The 16,919-nt window shown below is 31.9% G+C and overlaps 5 protein-coding genes across 5 annotated transcripts; 3 read left to right on the forward strand and 2 right to left on the reverse strand.

Annotated features, from left to right (window-relative positions):
• Positions 1-130: 130 nt before the first annotated feature.
• On the forward strand, positions 131-3,351 carry LOC128388529 (spliceosome RNA helicase DDX39B). The gene is made up of 8 exons (XM_053347939.1): positions 131-668; positions 836-968; positions 1,065-1,341; positions 1,421-1,539; positions 2,088-2,219; positions 2,299-2,408; positions 2,512-2,804; positions 2,884-3,351. The coding sequence occupies exons 1-8, from the start codon at positions 454-456 to the stop codon at positions 2,895-2,897; spliced, it is 1,293 nt and encodes a 430-aa protein (XP_053203914.1). The 5' UTR covers positions 131-453; the 3' UTR covers positions 2,898-3,351.
• Positions 3,352-3,636: 285 nt separating this feature from the next.
• LOC128388530 (4-hydroxyphenylpyruvate dioxygenase-like) lies at positions 3,637-5,291 on the forward strand. Its single transcript, XM_053347940.1, has 3 exons — positions 3,637-4,226; positions 4,320-4,650; positions 4,893-5,291. The coding sequence occupies exons 1-3, from the start codon at positions 3,723-3,725 to the stop codon at positions 5,216-5,218; spliced, it is 1,161 nt and encodes a 386-aa protein (XP_053203915.1). The 5' UTR covers positions 3,637-3,722; the 3' UTR covers positions 5,219-5,291.
• Positions 5,292-5,403: 112 nt separating this feature from the next.
• Positions 5,404-6,116, reverse strand: LOC128388534 (40S ribosomal protein S16-like). The gene is made up of 2 exons (XM_053347947.1): positions 5,827-6,116; positions 5,404-5,727 (listed from the first exon to the last, which is right to left on the reverse strand). The coding sequence occupies exons 1-2, from the start codon at positions 6,009-6,011 to the stop codon at positions 5,472-5,474; spliced, it is 441 nt and encodes a 146-aa protein (XP_053203922.1). The 5' UTR covers positions 6,012-6,116; the 3' UTR covers positions 5,404-5,471.
• A 1,774-nt stretch (positions 6,117-7,890) lies between these two features.
• LOC128388528 (uncharacterized) lies at positions 7,891-10,048 on the forward strand. The gene is made up of 2 exons (XM_053347938.1): positions 7,891-8,250; positions 8,342-10,048. Exon 2 carries the CDS (start codon positions 8,457-8,459, stop codon positions 9,825-9,827), a length of 1,371 nt encoding a protein of 456 aa, XP_053203913.1. The 5' UTR covers positions 7,891-8,250; positions 8,342-8,456; the 3' UTR covers positions 9,828-10,048.
• Positions 10,049-10,296: 248 nt separating this feature from the next.
• Positions 10,297-12,815, reverse strand: LOC128388527 (uncharacterized). The gene is made up of 6 exons (XM_053347937.1): positions 12,453-12,815; positions 11,951-12,285; positions 11,422-11,858; positions 11,163-11,369; positions 10,755-10,947; positions 10,297-10,692 (listed from the first exon to the last, which is right to left on the reverse strand). The coding sequence occupies exons 1-6, from the start codon at positions 12,501-12,503 to the stop codon at positions 10,536-10,538; spliced, it is 1,380 nt and encodes a 459-aa protein (XP_053203912.1). The 5' UTR covers positions 12,504-12,815; the 3' UTR covers positions 10,297-10,535.
• Positions 12,816-16,919: the final 4,104 nt, after the last annotated feature.

Consider the following 16,919-nt stretch of genomic DNA (forward strand, 5'->3'; position numbering starts at 1 on the left):
AACGAATCGCCGGTTATTCAGCTGAGCGAAATTAGTCACTTAGGTTTTCGATAGATGGCGACAGGGTAACATGCGTAGAATAGAAAATAAAAGGAAAAGGGAAAAGAAAAAAGGGGAAATAAACCAGATCCGGATCCGATTTGGCGGCCATTTGCTTCTGAGAGAAAATCTTAATTGTTAATTTTTCTCAAATTATCTTTGTTTTGATTGTGACTTATTTTTCTTTAATTAATTAACTTACTTTATTTGATTATTGTGTGTGACTGTCGTCTGATTAATAATTTACTAGTAAAACCAGTTGTCATAAGGTAATAATTGTGTTGATTTCTATATTCTAAAGAGAGAAAGAAAGTTTAGTAAGAAAGAGAGAAAGTGATAGAAAGTGTGTAAGGTCTACAATTGAAAATTTTCCATTCAACTTTAATCTAATACAAACATAAACTAACAAAAAACATGGCTGAAAACGAGAACGAGCTTTTGGATTATGAAGAAGAAGAAGAACAAACCTCTGGAGTAGTTGCTGATAACAATAATCTTCAAGCTAATAACAATGCGGTGGAACCCAAGAAAGGTGGTTACGTATCCATTCATTCCTCTGGTTTCCGTGATTTCCTATTAAAACCTGAGCTCCTTCGAGCTATCATTGATTGCGGTTTTGAACATCCAAGGTTTGTGAGATATTCCACCTCTTCCCTTCTCTACAAATTTCTACCACTTGGTTTTTAAACAAGCAAGTTGTAGTGTTTTGTCGTATATTGTCTAAGTTATAAAAAAATCAATGTAAAACAATCGCCTGAGATGTGTCATTCCTGGTTTACCCTCTACCTATAAATAGTGAAGTTCAACATGAATGTATACCTCAAGCCATCCTCGGAATGGACATCCTGTGTCAAGCTAAATCTGGTATGGGTAAAACGGCTGTCTTTGTATTGGCTACCTTGCAGCAACTTGACCCTATCGATGGACAGGTATGTGTACTTTTTTATTCCCACCTTTTGAAAATTGTTTTCCGTTGAAAATATTTTTTATCAATGTTTTTTTTTGCATTTGATTCTAATTTCCAGGTTTCAGTCTTGGTCATGTGTCATACCAGAGAGTTAGCTTTCCAGATCTCCAAGGAATACGAGCGATTTTCCAAGTACATGCCAAATATCAAGGTCTCGGTCTTTTTTGGTGGAATGAATATATCCAGTGACGAGAAAACATTGAAGAATAATACACCTCACATTGTTGTTGGAACTCCAGGACGTATTTTGGCATTGGTCAGATCTAAAAAATTGAATCTCAAGCATCTTAAACATTTCATTCTAGATGAGTGTGACAAAATGCTTGAACAACTTGGTATGCATTATAAAGCTTAGAAGCAACCATCTCCTTTTTTTTATTGTTCACACGTGTTTTTGCTTTTCACTTTCAACAGATATGAGGAAAGACGTCCAAGAAATATTTAAAGCTACACCTCACGAGAAACAAGTTATGATGTTCAGCGCTACTTTGTCTAAGGAAATTAGACCAGTTTGCAAAAAATTCATGCAAGATGTAAGCATTCTATCTGTCATGGTTCAATTCACCAAAGCAATGACCTTATTTTATAATAACCATCACCAATGCCATCATCAATTGCTTACGGTACAATCGTGATCGAGCCGATGATCAACGAGTTTTTTATCTTAGCTTTTCAAAGACAAATTGGACCATTCATCACCAACATTCGCTGGTGTATCTTTGATCCAAGTCAAATAATAGTCAGACAGAAAGCAAACCGAGTCTTTATTATCTTTTAAAGTCTCGATGAGGACAATAACTGATTGCTACTTTAAATCAGTTGAATTGTTTTTCTTGGAAAACCAATGTTTTTTAGTTGATGTCTTTATGGTGGTGATGGCTTGTTTTGGTGGACATTGCCTCAACACAATCAATTTTCTATGCGTGAACTGATATTTTATCTCTTATTGGCCACAAGCAATACACGTATTTAAATTCATATTGTTTATCATACGTACTTAAGATTTTGCTTATTGATTTCGAGTGACACTCTTGACTCAATTGGTGCGAATTAACCTTTGTTTTCTCTTTTCAATTTTCAGCCTCTTGAAGTTTATGTTGACGATGAAGCCAAGTTGACATTACATGGATTACAACAATACTACGTTAAACTAAAGGACACTGAGAAAAACAGAAAACTATTTGAACTTTTAGATGTTCTCGAATTTAATCAAGTTCGTTTTTTTTTACTTCAGCAAACTTCAATTTTATTTTCTAGATTTTTTTTTTCTAACAAGTATTCATCTATTTCAGGTTGTCATTTTTGTAAAGAGCGTTCAAAGATGCATAGCATTGGCTCAATTATCAGTAGAACAAAATTTCCCTGCCATCGCTATTCACAGAGCTATGACTCAAGAGGAAAGGTGAGTAATTTAGCACTTTTTTCATCGTTTCTGGATTGAAAAGATTAATTTCATTCTGTAAAATTGTATTTTAACACTTCTTATCCTTATGTTTAATTTTTAGATTATCACGTTATCAACAATTTAAAGATTTCCACAAGCGTATCCTGGTAGCTACAAATCTTTTTGGTCGCGGTATGGACATTGAAAGAGTAAACATCGTTTTCAACTATGATATGCCAGAAGATAGTGACACTTATCTCCATCGAGTAGCTCGTGCTGGTAGATTTGGTACTAAAGGTCTTGCTATTACTTTTGTTAGCGATGAAACTGATGCCAAAGTATTGAATGAAGTTCAAGATCGTTTTGATGTTAACATACCTGAGTTACCTGAGGAAATTGATATTTCTAGTTACAGTGAGTATAATTAACAACTCAAATAATATGTAAATTTAATTACGATGCATTACATTTTTTTCTCTTTTCATTTTCCCAGTCGAAGGACGTTAATCTAAGGCTTGCTTAATTTGGACTATCATCAACTCACAAGAAAAATCACCAACACACCAAAAGGAAAGATAACAATGGAAATAATTTTCTTTTTCGTATTTTCAACATTGTTTTTTTCTCAACAAACTAACACACAAAACGAAACATTTTCTCACCAAAAAAAAAGAAATCATCCCTTAGTCCAAACAGTTAATAAATCCCCCTCAACCTTAACAGAAACTTCTTCACCAAATGATTAATAATGATTATTCTCTTGATATGTTTGGGTAATCATTAAACAGGCCGAGTTTAACTGATCAATTAGCTCTCGTGTTTAAATCTTCATGAATACAAACCAACATCAAATCACATTCAACTTTTTTTTTCATACAATCCTATTTATCCTCACATTTGGAAAATTATAAACCAAACATTACGAAAAAAAGATCACTAGATATTTCATTTTTTAAAACAATTAATCTTTCAAATGTTATTTCGCGTTAATTTAATTTTATTTACGCGTTAATCAGCTAATCAGTTAATCATCGAACCACTTGAATTGTATTATCTACAAAGATTGGAATCAAAAGTACAATCAATAATCTGTCGATGGTAACAATTTATCTAATTGATTGGAAGGGAACCTTATCAAAGTGAAGAGCAAATCAAAATCACGATAACATGAAATCTAATTTACTTTAATCAATTGAAGAGAAAAATGCGATTAATTAGAAAAGAAAAATAAATATAAATAGAAAAACAAAAAGAGAAATTAAATCATTTATTTTCGTTTTATTCTCTTTGTGTTTAATTTCTGCTTGTTTTCTCCATCTAATTAACTTAATTATGCCCCAATTGATTAATGGATCAAATGGTTCATCGAATGATCCAAGTCGATTCATTCACTTCGATCATGTTGTTTTCTGGGTTGGAAATGCCAAACAAGCGGCCACTTATTATTGCGTCGAAATGGGTTTCACTCCGTTGGCTTACAAGGGATTAGAAACTGGATCACGGCAATTGGCCTTTCACGCGATTAAACAAAATAAGATCATCTTTGTGTTCGTCTCCCCATTGGAACCAGGAAATCAAGAGTTAGGCCAACATTTGATTACTCACGGCGACGGAGTGAAAGACGTCGCCCTGCGAGTCCAAGGAATCGAACAGATCGTCAGTAAAGCGAAAGCTCAAGGTGCCAATGTGGTCAAAGAAATTTGGACCGAAACCGACGGAAAAGGTTCCGTTAAATTTGCTCAAATTCAAACGTTCGGTGATACAACTCACACTCTCATCGAGAGAGACAATTACAATGGACTCTTTTTACCAGGTTACGAGGAGTCGCCGTTGGAGGTGAGTTCATATTCACTTGAACAATCAACTCGATCAATTAGATTTTCTAATTGATCAATACTCTTTTGTTTCCCCCTTTTTCCCTCTATTTAGATTAAACTTCTTGATAATTTATCTCCGGTTGGTCTTAATTTCGTTGATCATTGTGTTGGTAATCAACCAGAAACCGAAATGGAAAAGGTTGTTAATAAATATGAGAAACAATTAACTTTCCATAGATTCTGGTCAGTTGATGATTCTCAAATTCACACTGATTATTCAGCTTTACGATCAATTGTGATGACAAATCCTGAGGAAACAATTAAATTACCAATCAATGAACCAGCGAGAGGTAAAAAACAATCACAGATTCAAGAGTATCTTGATTATTATGGTGGACCAGGTATTCAACATATCGCTCTTAACACTGATAATATAATTGAAGGTAAATTGAGAATAATAAACAAAAAACAAATCGTTAATCAAATAGATTATCATCTTTAATCAACAACAATCATGAGATTTTTGTTGAGAAAATTGTGATAAATTGTTTCCATTCTGAAATCACACGATCAATTAGTATCTTAATGAATGAGATGAAATTAAATTAACCCCCTAAACACTCAAAGATTAACAACCTAACCAATCAGATTGATTAATTTGTTTTCTTTTCATAAACAATTGTAGCAATTAAAGCTCTTCGAGCTCGAGGTATGCAATTTCTCAATGTACCATCAACATATTACAACAATTTACGTAATCAACTTAAATCAAGTCCAATCCATGTGAAGGAAGATCTCGATGAATTGGAAAAACTTCAAATTCTGGTTGATCACGATGAAAATGGTTACTTGTTACAAATATTTACTAAACCAGTTCAGGACAGGCCAACACTTTTCCTGGAGATAATTCAACGACATAATCACAATGGTTTCGGTGCTGGAAATTTTAAATCACTTTTCCAGGCAATTGAGGCTGAACAAGAGAAACGAGGAAATCTCAAAGATTTTTAACACAATTAGCTAATTGCTTGTAACCTTTTAAAATACAATTTACATTTCAAATAAAAAGTTCCCTTTTAGTCAATCGTATATAAGTGTAATCATTTTTGTTCAACCACATTGTGCTTTGTGTAAACCGAATTGATTTCAAAGTCTATTTTATATACACGAGGTAAAGTAAGACAATTTGTGTACGATTAAGTTAACTCAAGAGAGGGTTTTAATCGAGAAGAATATCTCTGTATATAAACACAAAAGATCTTTTTTAACGGTAAGATTTTTGGTAACGAGCTCTGGCTCCTGGACCACCAAATTTCTTGGGTTCACATCTTCTAGGATCAGCGACAAGAAGTGTTCTGTCATATGAGATTAGGATATCCTTGATCTCCTTTTTACTAGCTTCATCAACGAATTTTTGATAATAAGATACCAGTGCTTTGGAAATGGCTTGTCGGATAGCATAGATTTGAGCCACATGTCCACCACCTCGTACACGAACTCTCATATCAACCGAAGAGAATCTGCAAATAAACAAATACACACCAAGAGAACAATTAATGAAACAATTTTACCATCAATATGGGTACTCAAAATGATGACAATTTCAAATTTTTACTTACTTTTCTTGTCCAAGTAAAAGAATTGGTTCCAATAATTTATATTTAAGAGCTTGAGGTTCCCACAAGTCCAAGGGTCGACCATTAACCTTAATAAGTCCACCACCGGCTTTGCAATAAGCAACAGCGGTGGCAGTTTTTTTCCTACCAAAAACTTGGACACTTTGTATCTTAGGCTTAGTAGACATTTTGAAGGGAAAACAATTTAATTAAACACCAAATTAATTAAACTAAATATCAAAACAACGATTACACTTAACCAAGTTACTCAAAAACCAAAGCTCCAATTTTCCGGATACGGAAACTTCTCATTCAATGAAAGTTGCCATGGTTACGGTGAAGCGCAATTTTCGAACTAAAAACAAAGTTTAGATTCTTTGGTTAGATGGCGCTGAATGCGATTCTCTCAACAATTAGTAAAGTAATTAAAAAGAAATCAACAATTAACTTTCATCATTATTATTATTTCTAAATCATCTCATCATGATCATCTCGTCATCATAAAATAAACAGCATTTAGTTCAAATTCTTTGAAAAAAAAGAAAATCTATCATAGGGTTTGAATATATTTCGAGCTTCAATTGATCTGGTTAACTATTAATAATTATGACTTTTGTTTTTTAATATTTGTCATTTCAATTACTATCAATAGTATATTCTGATTGTCACGAGTATGAAGTCATGGACATTAGATAATTTCTCATTGATTTTGTAGATTATCTTCATTATGATAATCTCAGTATAAGGAGTAAGAGAGAGAGAGAGAGAAAAGTATTCATCTGATTATCTTTGTATGAGTATAAGAAGATTTTGATTTCACCTTCAGAATTACATTGATATTGAGAGAGAAGGGAAAAAATTATGATTCTGATTCGATTCCTATGGAAGGTTGAACTGAAATGAACCTTGAGAATAGAAAGTTTGTCCATGAAAACGCTTCCGATGAACTAGTTTCATTGAGAATTGAAGACAATCGACCTTGACTTTTATTCTATCCTCTGGATTCAGGGTTATCATGACCCTGAAAACCTATTCCATGGCATTGAAATCTTCTGCTCATAACCAATCCTTTCACTTTGATCATGAACAAATTGGAAAGAGAAAAAAATCTCAAGGTAGACCTCATCTTCTTTATCATCGTCACAATGGTTACTTTCTCCTTTCTATCGTCATCATCATGAAAATCATCATGATCATCATGAAATTTATCGAATGCGCAAAGAATCATATCTTAATATAACCTTTGATGAATTCGAATTTTATTTTGAACAATTAGTTGATTGTCCATCTCTCATTCTCTCCTTTTAATTTCTTCCTATTGATCAACCAACAACTTTGATCATGGAAAACCTTTAATTCCCTTCACAATTAAAGGCAAACAATTAAATTATCATCGACAATCTAATAACAATATCTTCCGGTTAATCTTTGTCTAAAAATACATTGGTAATTGTTTCTTAATCAAATTGAAGGTTAATCGTTGTTAATTGTTCATTTTCATTAACAATCAGGTTACTCAATGTGTTGTTAATTGTTTCAATTATCTATTTAAACTTAAAGTGAATCAGTTAATTGTTTAATTAATATTTCCTTGTCTAATAAGGTCACGATGATAGTTAATTCAAATCTAATTTGATCAACAATCAATAACAATAAAATATATTGACAATTAACGTCCAAAGAATAATTATTTTTAATCAAATCAAATAAAATTTAATTATCAACCTCTGATTGCTGTTGACAATTCATAGCTTTAAATATTGGTAATGATCACAATGCTTGTTGATTGTTGATTAATTGTTGACCATTTTTATCAATTTATTAATCTAAGAGATTTTTTAATCAACTAACCAAAAATGATTAGGAAAATATATTAACCAAGATAATTGTTAAACTACACAATTAAAAGCAAATGTATTTGAAACCCCAATTAGCTATCTAATCAACCTTTGATTGTCACTATCAAAGTTAATCAGTGTAGCTGTATCTCAATGTGTGTTGTTAATTTGATCAAATCAATCAAATGACTTGAAATTAAAAACAATCAACTAATCACACTAACAATGTGATTAGTTGGTATATGTTTGTACAATTAGTAAGTTTAATATAATTTAATTATCATCAAGTTAACCAAAAGGTTAATACAAAAATTGAATTAAATTCAGCAAAATAAAAAATTTGATTAATTGTCAATACATCAAATTTATGTTCAAGTGATAAATATTTCAACAATTAGCTAAATTGTTACCCAATCCACCTCTAATTTATTTTTTTGTGTATTAATTTGTCCTCCCACTTTTATACTCCTCCAATTAAACAAACAATTAGTTGATCAGTTAATTAACTGGTTTGATTGAACTTCATCGACCTCAGAGTAACAACAACAATTAACAACAATTCCAAGTTTTCAAGATCATAATGATTAAAGTGAGTAGATGTTTAAGTGATTAAGTTTTAAATGATCATCATCACAATGGAAATTAATGAGTGAAATGATTAACAATTAATCTCCTTGTAGCGAGCAATTTAATCAAAAGAGGGGAACCAGTGATTCCAGTGTTGAATTTGACATTTGGCTGATAATTAGTGTCGATTGAGCTGATTGGTGGCGACCATTTCGTTAACGATTAACAATGTCCCTTCTTGGTGCTCGTCTATTAGCACTTGTTGGACTCTTCGGACTAACGATGATCGCAGGCCTTGGACCTGTGATTGTTTTTATATTGTGGCGACGAAGGCAAGAGCGTCTTTCCACCCTTAACGATCTTGATGAGCCTTTGGGAGTGGATATTGGTAGTGGTGGTGGTGGGGAACAGAGGCCAATCCATGGTGGTAAAAGTGCCAAAGTTTTACATTTACTATTAGTGTTTGGCGGGGGTGTCTTATTAGCGACTTGTTTTGTCCATATGATTCCCGAAATTCAAGAAAATTATCAAAACTATTTGAATAATCAACAAAATCACAACGAAAACAACACAATAAAATCAACCGCACCAATCATGATATTAACCAATGATAGTGATAATCATGATCGTAACCAACGTAACACTTTTAATCAATCACGTGTTAGAGTTAATTATTACACTAATGATGAGTATTCAAGTGATGATAGTGACCAAGAAGGAGGCGATGGTCAGTCTGATAAAACTCCTTGGGTTGAAATTTCTATTTGTTGTGGACTTTTTTTAACTTATTTCATTGAAGAAATTATTTTATTGCTGATCGGTCAATCAGCTCATCACCATCATCATGGTGACCATCATGAAATTGTGCGATGTTTACCTGAGGGAGAAGCCGAAGGTGACTATGGAACCTTGATTCGTCCCGTTAATGGTTCTAAAAAAACGACCGATGGTTCGATGACCAGTTCACCATTTGAACAATCTCGAAGTCGATTGTCCAGTAATGATACATTTACTAAAAGTATCTACGACAATGGGTCGATTGTTGGCCTGAGAGGAAAAGATTTGCCGACATCTCCTTTAACTGTGGAAAATGTTCATAATCATCAACAGAATTTGGATAAACTTGATAGTCAATGGACGAGATTTGCTCGAGGTTTGATTATTGTTGTCGCTTTTCTGGCTCATTCTATTTTCGATGGAGTCGCAATCGGCCTACAATCGACGGTCAGTTCCCTTTGGACAATGTTCTTTGCCATTTGTCTACATAAATTGGTCGTTGTTTTCGCTATCGGCTTTGAACTTTACGAGAAAACTTGTAGCCTTTCACTGACCGCCGTTCATATAACCCTTTTCTCGGCCATGTCCCCGCTCGGTATAATACTGGCCATTCTAACGGAACAAGGTCTCTCCGAAGACGGATCGTTGACTTTAATCCTTTTAAACGCCGCTGCCACCGGGGCCATTTTGTACATTGTCTTCCTTGAGATCTTACAAGCTGACCGATGTCCAGAAATCAGCGGACTTGCCCAGTTATTTTCCCTGGTAATTGGATTCACTTTAATGACCACAGTGACCCTCAAGGTCAGTGACGGAGACTAATTCAGTTTAAATTATAACAAAAACAAACCAAGTAACAATTAAATCTGCCAAAAGGAAATCAACAAACAAATAGATTGACATCAAATGATTGTTACAAACTGAACATATTCCTTAATTGTTACAATAAAAGAGTTTTTTTATCAATCAGTTAATTGTTAACCTTTCAAGTGAAAGGTCAATCAACAAAGGTGCAAATAAATTTCTGTTAATTTTTACCTTGATTTTCATGATTAACTATTGTTACCTGATAGTTAAGGTTCACCAGAAAAAAAAGTTTATCGACAATTAATCAGTATCATCAGTGGTTAATACTGCAGATAGTTAATTGTTAGGAATCAAAGTTTGAAGAAATAATTAATCTTGGTGTTGGCTAATTTTTTTTCGCAATTTAATCAACAATTTAAACCAGTTAATTACTAATCAATTGAATCTTTGATTGTGAATAAATCGCGAAAAAAATTTCAGCAGCTATCGTATTGACCTCAACAAAGCCTGAAAAAAAGGCTGTTAATTGTTGAGTAAATCATTTAATTGTTTGGTTGAAATTCACAAAGTTAATTGTCATTCGACAACAATTAACTTTTCAAGACAAATAAAAAACTGTGACAATAATTAATAAATCATTTGAATCAAAGTAAAAAAAATTTGTCAAAGTTTTGGAATGAATGAAAAAGAGATCTTAAAGTTAATTACAATTAAATTTGATTCCTATTCATTGGTACAATTAAGATCAAGGTAACAAGGTAATACAAATGCGTTCGGGCCGAGAATGGCCAAAGTCGCGGAAACGGTTGAACAAATGCCGCCAATGACTCCGATCAATACGATCTTATAAAAGTACAACTTGTTGACCGTTGATATTTTCCTGAAAGAATAATTAACAATTTAATCAACTTAATTGTCGTTTAATTGCGCGACGAAATTTACCTTTCAGGCCAAGATGGATTCTTCATTGAACATAATCGTATATAAAACAAGGGCGGAAATATGTAGGCCAAACAGTTCATCGTCGATCCTCCGATCAAGTCCAAAATTTTGCCGAACCTTGGAATCGATTCACAAATGAAAACAATCAGGAATAACATTGTCACTCTGATTACAACTCGTTTCCAATTAAAAGCTGTTAATCAATTATAATGAGACAATTAATCATTTTGGTAACAATCAACATTTCAAATCAGTTGTAAATCAATGTAACAATTTGCTGGTAATTGTTTGCCAATCAATAGTCTATGATGATTTGTATGTGATCATTTGGATTAGTTTATTTTCAATTTTCTCATTTTGATCTCACTGATTAAATTGATTGTCTAATTACAGCTTTGATTAACTTACTATGTGGTACATTGAATTTATCTTCGATCTCTTGAACTGCCGGATTAATCATTAAAAGAAAAGCGAAAAACAAATGTCCAGCCATCAAAATGGCCACAATATCCCGACTCATACCGATCGGTATCGAGTGAATAATATTGGTACTGACCGTTGACCCGTAGGCGAGATACCCCATGATCGGAAGAGGTGTTAACAGGAAAAATAAGACTGAAAGGAAATTGGGATCAATTTGATTTCGATTAATTTGATTTAAGCTTACCGGTGAATCCAATGACCACCGCTCGTGTCCACTTTGATTTGTCTCTCATGTCGTTTTGATAGGTTGGAAATGGACCCGTTCCGCCAGAGGCAAACATAAATGACCCGAAAGCAAGTGAAATTGTACTTAGATTAACCTCCGATGCAATTGGTAATTGATCGTATGAAGTTGAGGCCAAATCACGGCCAATCTCAAAGAGTAATAAAAGTACAGCGATTGTTGAGGTTCCTAGTGCAATAGCGGCTGCAGGCCAAAATTCAACCGGAGTACCAAGCCACATGAATGGACAAATACCAAAAGCAATGATAAGTATCCACAGGCCATAGGAGAGACTATGATTACGGTCAATCAGGTCAGAGGATAATTGGGCACAGACCAATAGGAGGACAGCCGAAGTGCCGATCAATGTTACTTGTAACATAATAGTGACCATAGACCTAAATTTTGTAGGTCATTTATTTGATAAATGATAAGTTGACACGTCGATCATTAAAATTAATGAGACACATTATGGTTAACAATTTCTTACTTCATTCTAGGACCAAAGGCCATTTTACCAATCTCTGGGTATGGATTTCGACAATTTAATTGATACTCTTGAGGCCATCTCTCCTCGAGAATAAGCCAACATTTACCGATCAACGAAGCGGCCACCGCCGAGTCAAATATTATCATCACCATTAAAGGTAATCCCCACCAGCCCGATTTGTTCAATGTACTTGGAAGTGCCAATAAACCCGCTCCGGCATTTTCCCCGGCCACAAATAGGATAGTTGTTATCACGGACATACCATGTTTAATTGCCGTTACTTTTAAGTTACCGTTATCATCATGATTAACTTTGAGTTTACAATCAGTTTTTACCTTTGCGGGAACAATTAACAAAACAATTAACAGAGGAAAATATCACCGACAACTTGATAAATCAAAATGTTCATAATCTTCAATTGAAATACTAATAATAATTAAAATCAACATACAATCAGTTATGATCATTGGCCAACAATTAAACAAAAATGATTTTTACTCACATTATTTGTGTTTCCATTGATTTGATTAATAGTTTTCAATTGTAAATCCATTTTGTTATTAATTAGCAACAATTTAAATGACAAGCAGCAGCAAAAACACAATTTAACAAGATTAAACTAATCATCCATTGAGGTTAGACAATTAAACACTGTTTACTAATTGTAATCTACTCTTATGATTAATAAATGAGCTTAACAGTTGATTAAACTTTTCTTGTTCAACAATTAATCAAAATCTAATTATTACCCTAGACGTAATTAGATTAACTGATTATCAACCTAAGTCACAGTATATTTTTAATAATTGTCACAATTAAACATATCTAAATGTTAACACACACAATTAACTTAAAAAAAACATCAACAATCAAGGTTGAGTTGTAACAATCTAATATTTAATCAGCTAATCAAATAATTAAACAGCATCTAGTTAGGAATCAGGAAAAAAAAGTTCACAGTTAACTCTAAATAATTAAAAGATCTAAACAATCAAAACAACAATTTAGCTGAATGGTTAAAGTTAATCACTTTCCAAATGATTAAAACTTTGTATTGAGCGGTAATGGAAACTTTAAATTGTTCACTTTTAATGGTAACATATAGATGGAAGCAGTTAGATGATTTAATCTGCCATTTAGATCAACAATTAACAATTAAGAAACTAATCATCGGGATTACCTCATCTACCCACTGGGGTTTACCTGTGAGCTTTTTAATGGTCTAGTGATTAAATTACATTGGCACTTTGACACAAACTGATTACATTAATTACATTGATAATCATCATCATCCATCATTGGGGGTAACTGATAGTTAATTACAATTTAGTTAACTATTACAATCAATCCTCAAATCTAAAAGTACCAACCACCCAAGTTTGTTATGTTACATTTTTTGATTTCATAATTGCTTTCAGATGATTTGATTATTTATTTCAATTTCTTGTCTAATCATTAATATGAATGGTTCTTAATTGTTGTCAAGTCAATATAACTAATCCAGTTTCCAATGTCCAGTAGATTTTTTTAAATTACTAATTGCTGGTTGATTAATTTCATTTTAACAGCTTGACAATTTAAAACCTGCTTTCCTATGGTTTAAACTAAATTTAGTTAGTTAATTATATCATATAATATTTATTTCTGTTTCTTGACTAATTTAATTTAATTTAATTTGATTCATTTTTCATCTTTCTAGGTTAATAGACAACAATCAGACTGATTGTTAGTATTGATTAACTATTTATAATGATTGTTGATTGATTGGGATAAACAGATAATATTATACAAAAAGTTTTCATCAACAATCAAATCTTTTAAATAATCACAATTAGATTTAATCATTAGTGATTAAGGTAAATTGTTTGCAGTTTAGTGAAAATTAAATGAAAACTTTTTTAAGTGCTGAGTATTAAATTAATTGGGTTAATTGATTTTCAATTTGATCCAATAAAGTTAACCAAACAACACCAATATAATTATTGATTAACTAAAAGCTTTCAAGTGTAAATTTACAATCATCATCGTTAATCATCAACAATTTAAGTGAGAAAAAAATCAACAAACAATTAAGATTATTATCAACCAAATTGTGATCAAAAAGTAACAACCAATTAATTGATTGACAAAATCAAAATTTGTCACATTGCAATTTGTCATTTAAATCAAATGAGAAACAATCAAGCCAATGATGATTGTAACACTTAATCAACAGTGACAATTAAGAAACTAACTATCATCCAATAACCTTTGTAAATAATTTCCCTTAATCATGATAGTTAATCAAGTTTTCAACGTTAATTGTTTACAATCAACAACGCAAATGAATGTAAATACAACCTTGACTTTGGTAATTTAATCCTCACTTAATTGTATCTAATCTAACCAAATAGTAATCAAATTAACATTTATAACAATTAAGTAGTCAAGAGCTTATGTGCAAGTCACAATTGAATTGTATTTTAATTGTTGTTTGGATAATACTGATTATCGAGAAGGTAAAAACAAAAAAAATTAAAACTGCGAAAATTAATCAACCAACAATCGTGAAAGTAAAACAATGGAAATTGATTGCTGGTGGTTCATTTGATTCCAGGAAAGTGGAACCTTGAGAAATGATCATGATTGTGATTCTGATGATTGGAGATAAACAAGATAATTAATAAGAGGAGAAAATAAAAAATATAATAGAAAACAAATCAACTATGAAATTATCAGGAAAGATAAACTGACCATTGGATGACCAGCAGTCTATTTCTAAAGGGAAAATAGAAACTTGGTAATCGTTTTGTCCCTAGACCAATTTAAAGGTTAGTCAAGAGTAGAAATGATTTTATTGATTAATTCAGGGAAAAAAGAAAGAAGAGAAAGAGAGGATGATGATGGAGATAATGATGATTACCATGAACCAGGAGAGAAAAAGAGAGACGAAAAGGTTATTGGACGAAGGGAAAGACGATTGACCTAACTCGATTCTAGAACTTTTATATTCTTTCTGAAAGTTCAGAGAAAGATCTATATCCATGGTAGACAAAATTCTCATGGATGATGAAGATGATAAGAGAATGAATGATGAGAGAGAATAAAATTTGTCTTCTCAAGTGTAATTTCAATTCTTATCTCCATCAATGAAAACAAGTAAATCTCATGAAAAGAAGTTATAAAAGTTCATAGAAATTGAGACGAAATTCGTTTTTTTTTGGTATTCACATCTTTTACTTTCATTTCTTTATTTCTCCATGATCATCATGAAGACAATCATTAACCATGAGAGTGCGAACACTTTGACTTTCACTTTTCCAGCATGAAATTTTGTCAACACTGGAAAGAAACGATAACATGGATCCAGGAATAACTTTTCTTTCTAGAACTTTACTTTTTCTCTTCGATGAATCTTCATCATTCCGGAAAATATTAGTCATCATGATACAAATTGACAACTTTAGCCCACTAACATGTTGCTGTCCAATGAAAGGCCATTGAACCATTCAGATGACCCCATGATTATCCCCATGAATGACCATCACATTGTCCATTATCTCCCATCTCCCTCTTCAAGAATCATCAACTTCATCCTGATAATGATTAATTCTCAATGATAATGATAATAAATTGAATCCTAAACGTCAACATTGACCATTGACTATACCATAATAATGGTCAGTATGATGGCTAATGATTGACCACAAAGAAAATAGTTTAATCCGTTATCCCAAAATTACCTTAATCAACATTGTTTCAACAATCAAATCAATTGCTCTTCCTCTCAATAACTGCAACACCGTTACATCATTAACCCAAAAGACAATTAACTACCGATTAAATCATGGATTCAAGCAATTTAATCAATCAGGAAAGTGAAACCATAACAATCAACCAAACTAATTAACTAGAGACAACTTCTATTAATCTTATCATGAAAACAATTAGAAAAATTAATCCAAACCATTTAAGATAAACTAAATCAACACAGAATCCACAATTGATATCAACTAGTTGATCAACCTGATTGCTATTAAATGTCCCGTAAGAAATTAAAAGCTTATTAATTGACAATCTTGGTCAGTCTTTGGTCAGTTTAAATTACTCTCTCTTTTGAAACAATTAAAATTAATCATTAAAAAACAATTTGAATTGAGAAAAAAAAGTTTCATCATTAATATTGAGTAGAAAGTAATAGAAATTGAAAACGAAATGAAATCATTTTGTTAATCACAATTTAATCACAATCAACTTATATATATTTATATTGATCAGAAAATAGCCCAAACTGACCAACCCAATTTCACCCCCTTTAATCATAATCAATATAAAACACACCCAACAATTAATCAATTCTGATTGGAAAATAATAAACGTTTATAATATTAACGTTTTCTTTTACCATCAGAATTAAAGTTGATAAAATTAAATTTAGGACAACAATTTAGGCGAATTGATTAGTTATTATCATCTTAATCATCTTCAACTATTAATAATAACAATATTGTTAAATTGCCAATGTTAAAATTGGGTCAATCACGCAATCTATTAATGCGATAATTAGATAATAAGATTATTAGTTAATTTGGAAACAATTTAATTTAGTTATTAACATTAACATTTTTCGCAGCTCGATTATCATTGTTAATCAATATTTCTAATTGTTTGATTATCGTTTTCAATTCCGCCATTAAAATCTGCTTGATTGACATTTAATTGATTGTGATTGTGTCGCTGATTACATAACATTAATCATATCAAACAATTAACTATTTACTGTTCCTGTCTGTGTGTTAATTGTTTACATTTCAATCAATTTCCTGATTCTGATTAAATTATGTTAATTGTTCAATCAACTTAATCTGGTTTAATGTTGGCTTTTTATTGTTATGTATTAAAGTGATCAACTTATATAACTTTATTTAATAGTTAATAGTTGATTAAAGTTAATTGTCATAGTTTGGATACTGGAAATGTCAACAAATAT

This window comes from Panonychus citri, unplaced genomic scaffold, assembly GCF_014898815.1.
Source record: "Panonychus citri isolate SS breed McGregor unplaced genomic scaffold, ASM1489881v1 Contig00100, whole genome shotgun sequence".
Taxonomy (NCBI): Eukaryota; Metazoa; Arthropoda; class Arachnida; order Trombidiformes; family Tetranychidae; genus Panonychus; species Panonychus citri.

Coding starts and splice junctions, on each gene's coding strand:
- LOC128388530 (XM_053347940.1), top strand. CDS start 3,723: ATGCCCCAATTGATTAATGGATCAAATGGTTCATCGAATGATCCAAGT. Junction 4,227..4,319: donor ACGAGGAGTCGCCGTTGGAG/GTGAGTTCATAT, acceptor CCCTCTATTTAG/ATTAAACTTCTTGATAATTT. Junction 4,651..4,892: donor CACTGATAATATAATTGAAG/GTAAATTGAGAA, acceptor AAACAATTGTAG/CAATTAAAGCTCTTCGAGCT.
- LOC128388534 (XM_053347947.1), bottom strand. CDS start 6,011: ATGTCTACTAAGCCTAAGATACAAAGTGTCCAAGTTTTTGGTAGGAAA. Junction 5,728..5,826: donor CTTTTACTTGGACAAGAAAA/GTAAGTAAAAAT, acceptor GTTTATTTGCAG/ATTCTCTTCGGTTGATATGA.
- LOC128388528 (XM_053347938.1), top strand. CDS start 8,457: ATGTCCCTTCTTGGTGCTCGTCTATTAGCACTTGTTGGACTCTTCGGA.
- LOC128388527 (XM_053347937.1), bottom strand. CDS start 12,503: ATGGATTTACAATTGAAAACTATTAATCAAATCAATGGAAACACAAAT. Junction 12,286..12,452: donor TCAATGGAAACACAAATAAT/GTGAGTAAAAAT, acceptor GTTCCCGCAAAG/GTAAAAACTGATTGTAAACT. Junction 10,948..11,162: donor TAAATTCAATGTACCACATA/GTAAGTTAATCA, acceptor ATTGATTAACAG/CTTTTAATTGGAAACGAGTT.
- LOC128388529 (XM_053347939.1), top strand. CDS start 454: ATGGCTGAAAACGAGAACGAGCTTTTGGATTATGAAGAAGAAGAAGAA. Junction 669..835: donor TGCGGTTTTGAACATCCAAG/GTTTGTGAGATA, acceptor ACCTATAAATAG/TGAAGTTCAACATGAATGTA. Junction 969..1,064: donor TTGACCCTATCGATGGACAG/GTATGTGTACTT, acceptor TCTAATTTCCAG/GTTTCAGTCTTGGTCATGTG.